At 39.9% G+C, this 1876-nt stretch overlaps 1 protein-coding gene across 1 annotated transcript in view; it reads right to left on the minus strand.

Moving 5' to 3' along the window:
- The window catches only part of LOC101850341 (nuclear receptor subfamily 2 group E member 1), a 70815-nt gene that overhangs the window by 30676 nt on the left and 38263 nt on the right, over positions 1–1876 (minus strand). The window contains exon 2 of the mRNA XM_035970491.1: positions 321–402. Coding sequence (XP_035826384.1) covers positions 321–402 — 82 coding nt within the window. The remainder of the gene's footprint in view (positions 1–320; positions 403–1876) is intronic.

The following is a 1876-nucleotide window of genomic DNA, read 5'->3' on the forward strand; positions in this document are numbered from 1 at the left end:
TGTGTGTGTGTGTGTTTTTAAGTGTGTGTTCAACTGTTTGTGTCAGTGGGTGAAATTGTGTGTGTGTAAGAGAGAGAGAGAGAGAGAGAGAGAGAGATAGAGAGAGAGAGAGAGAGAGAGAGAGAAAGAGAGAGAGAGAGAGAGAAAGAAAGAAAGAGAGAGAGAGAGAGAGAGAGAGAATGGAGAGAGAGAAAAGAAAGAGAGAATTGACAGAAGGGGAGAGAAGGGACAGAAAGAAAAGGGAAAGAAAGACAGAAAGAAAGATAGAAAGAAAGATGGAAAGAAAGAAAAAGCGAAACAGAAAGAAGAAACAAACTCACCCATCGCAAGCATAGATCCCGTAGTGTTTCCCCGAGGAGTGATCCTGGCAGACTTTACACGGGATGTCCACAAGGATACGACCTGGGCGGAGAGAAGATTTCAAATTTGACTTTCAGAAATCTTGTAATATCATTATACTTCTTATATACATACTTACATGCAAGATAAATATCCATTAAAATATATGTGACAAACATAGTCACTTTTTTATTTTATAAAAAGTATTATATACCTGACAAATAATTTTAATTAAAGTTAAGACAGCCCAGATTGTCCAATTTTTATATTTTGTTGGGTTTTGCTACTTGGGTTTTGCTGTGGGCTTTGACTAATTATCACAAATATCGTGGACAAAATTCTGCAAAAGTCAATAGATATAACCATTAAGAAAAGTAAGGTAAGAAGGAAGAACAGAAGTCTTCAAAGAGAAATTGTTTATTTCTCTGGTTTGCAAAATGTGGACATCTGTGATTCTCCTCCCTTAGTCTACAAAATGGTTCATTGTTGAGGCATGATCGTAGTCAAGGGTTTTGGGTTTTTTTCTTTTTTGTTTGTTTGGGGGGGGGGGTGGTGGTTAGTTTGATGCCTTGCTTAACCCTATCCGTACGCCCTGGGGTCATTTTGTACCCCCGGGGTTATATTCTTCACATTTTAGAATATTTTAAGTGCAAAGATCTCTTTGAAACTTTCAGCATTTCTCAAAAAATCTTTTTGCTATACTGTTATGCAAAGCATACGGATCTGATTAAAGAGTAAATTTCCTCTTTGGAAAGTGGTGACACACAGTTTTCCACGTCGTATTGATACGATAGTAAAACACGACGTACGGATAGGGTTAAACAACTGATAATATTAAAATCGATGAGGTCGAGATCATCGCGCGTGTTATGCAATCCATGCAGAGTGGATTATTTTTACAATGTATTTCTATCTTTTCGCCTGATCGTTAAAATGTATATCCGTCTGACTGCCGGGTTGTTGTATGCCCCTCCGCCTAGGTTGGCCTTCGCAGGCTCGATCGAATGTAACCCACCTCCCTCCTAAATGACCAAAATCGTGTCTACGAGGACGTGAACATTCTACAATTACAATTTCTTCTCGCAAAATTATTGACTCGATGGAGGTATGCCGATTTCAAGACTGCCTGTGTGTATGCATGCATAATAACAATAATAACAACGTCTCAGCATTGGAACGGTACTTTTATTATCAAACCCATGGAAACTGCAAGGGTCAGGAAAGTATGACGACGACTGCTAGATCTAGATCTAATGCCAACTGGAAAAGAGTCGATCTACAACTGGAATATAGGGTAACTTCAATCAGAACGGTTTTGATTTCGCCGTCTTTGATGTGTAACTTGTTGTCCGATACCTCCACGCTATCGTGGCTTCCTGTCACGGAGGCAACAATCAAGCACATATATACCCGCTGCCCATCTTGTTGTGTTCAGATCACCCCCCCCCCCCAATCTGTGCGACAACAATTCCCGAGCTTAAGACGCCACCAAAATTAACTCATCAAATTGACGGGGAGCTGAAAAGAAAGCTGACTA

This window comes from Aplysia californica, unplaced genomic scaffold (genome assembly GCF_000002075.1).
Source record: "Aplysia californica isolate F4 #8 unplaced genomic scaffold, AplCal3.0 scaffold00273, whole genome shotgun sequence".
NCBI classification, from domain to species: domain Eukaryota; kingdom Metazoa; phylum Mollusca; class Gastropoda; order Aplysiida; family Aplysiidae; genus Aplysia; species Aplysia californica.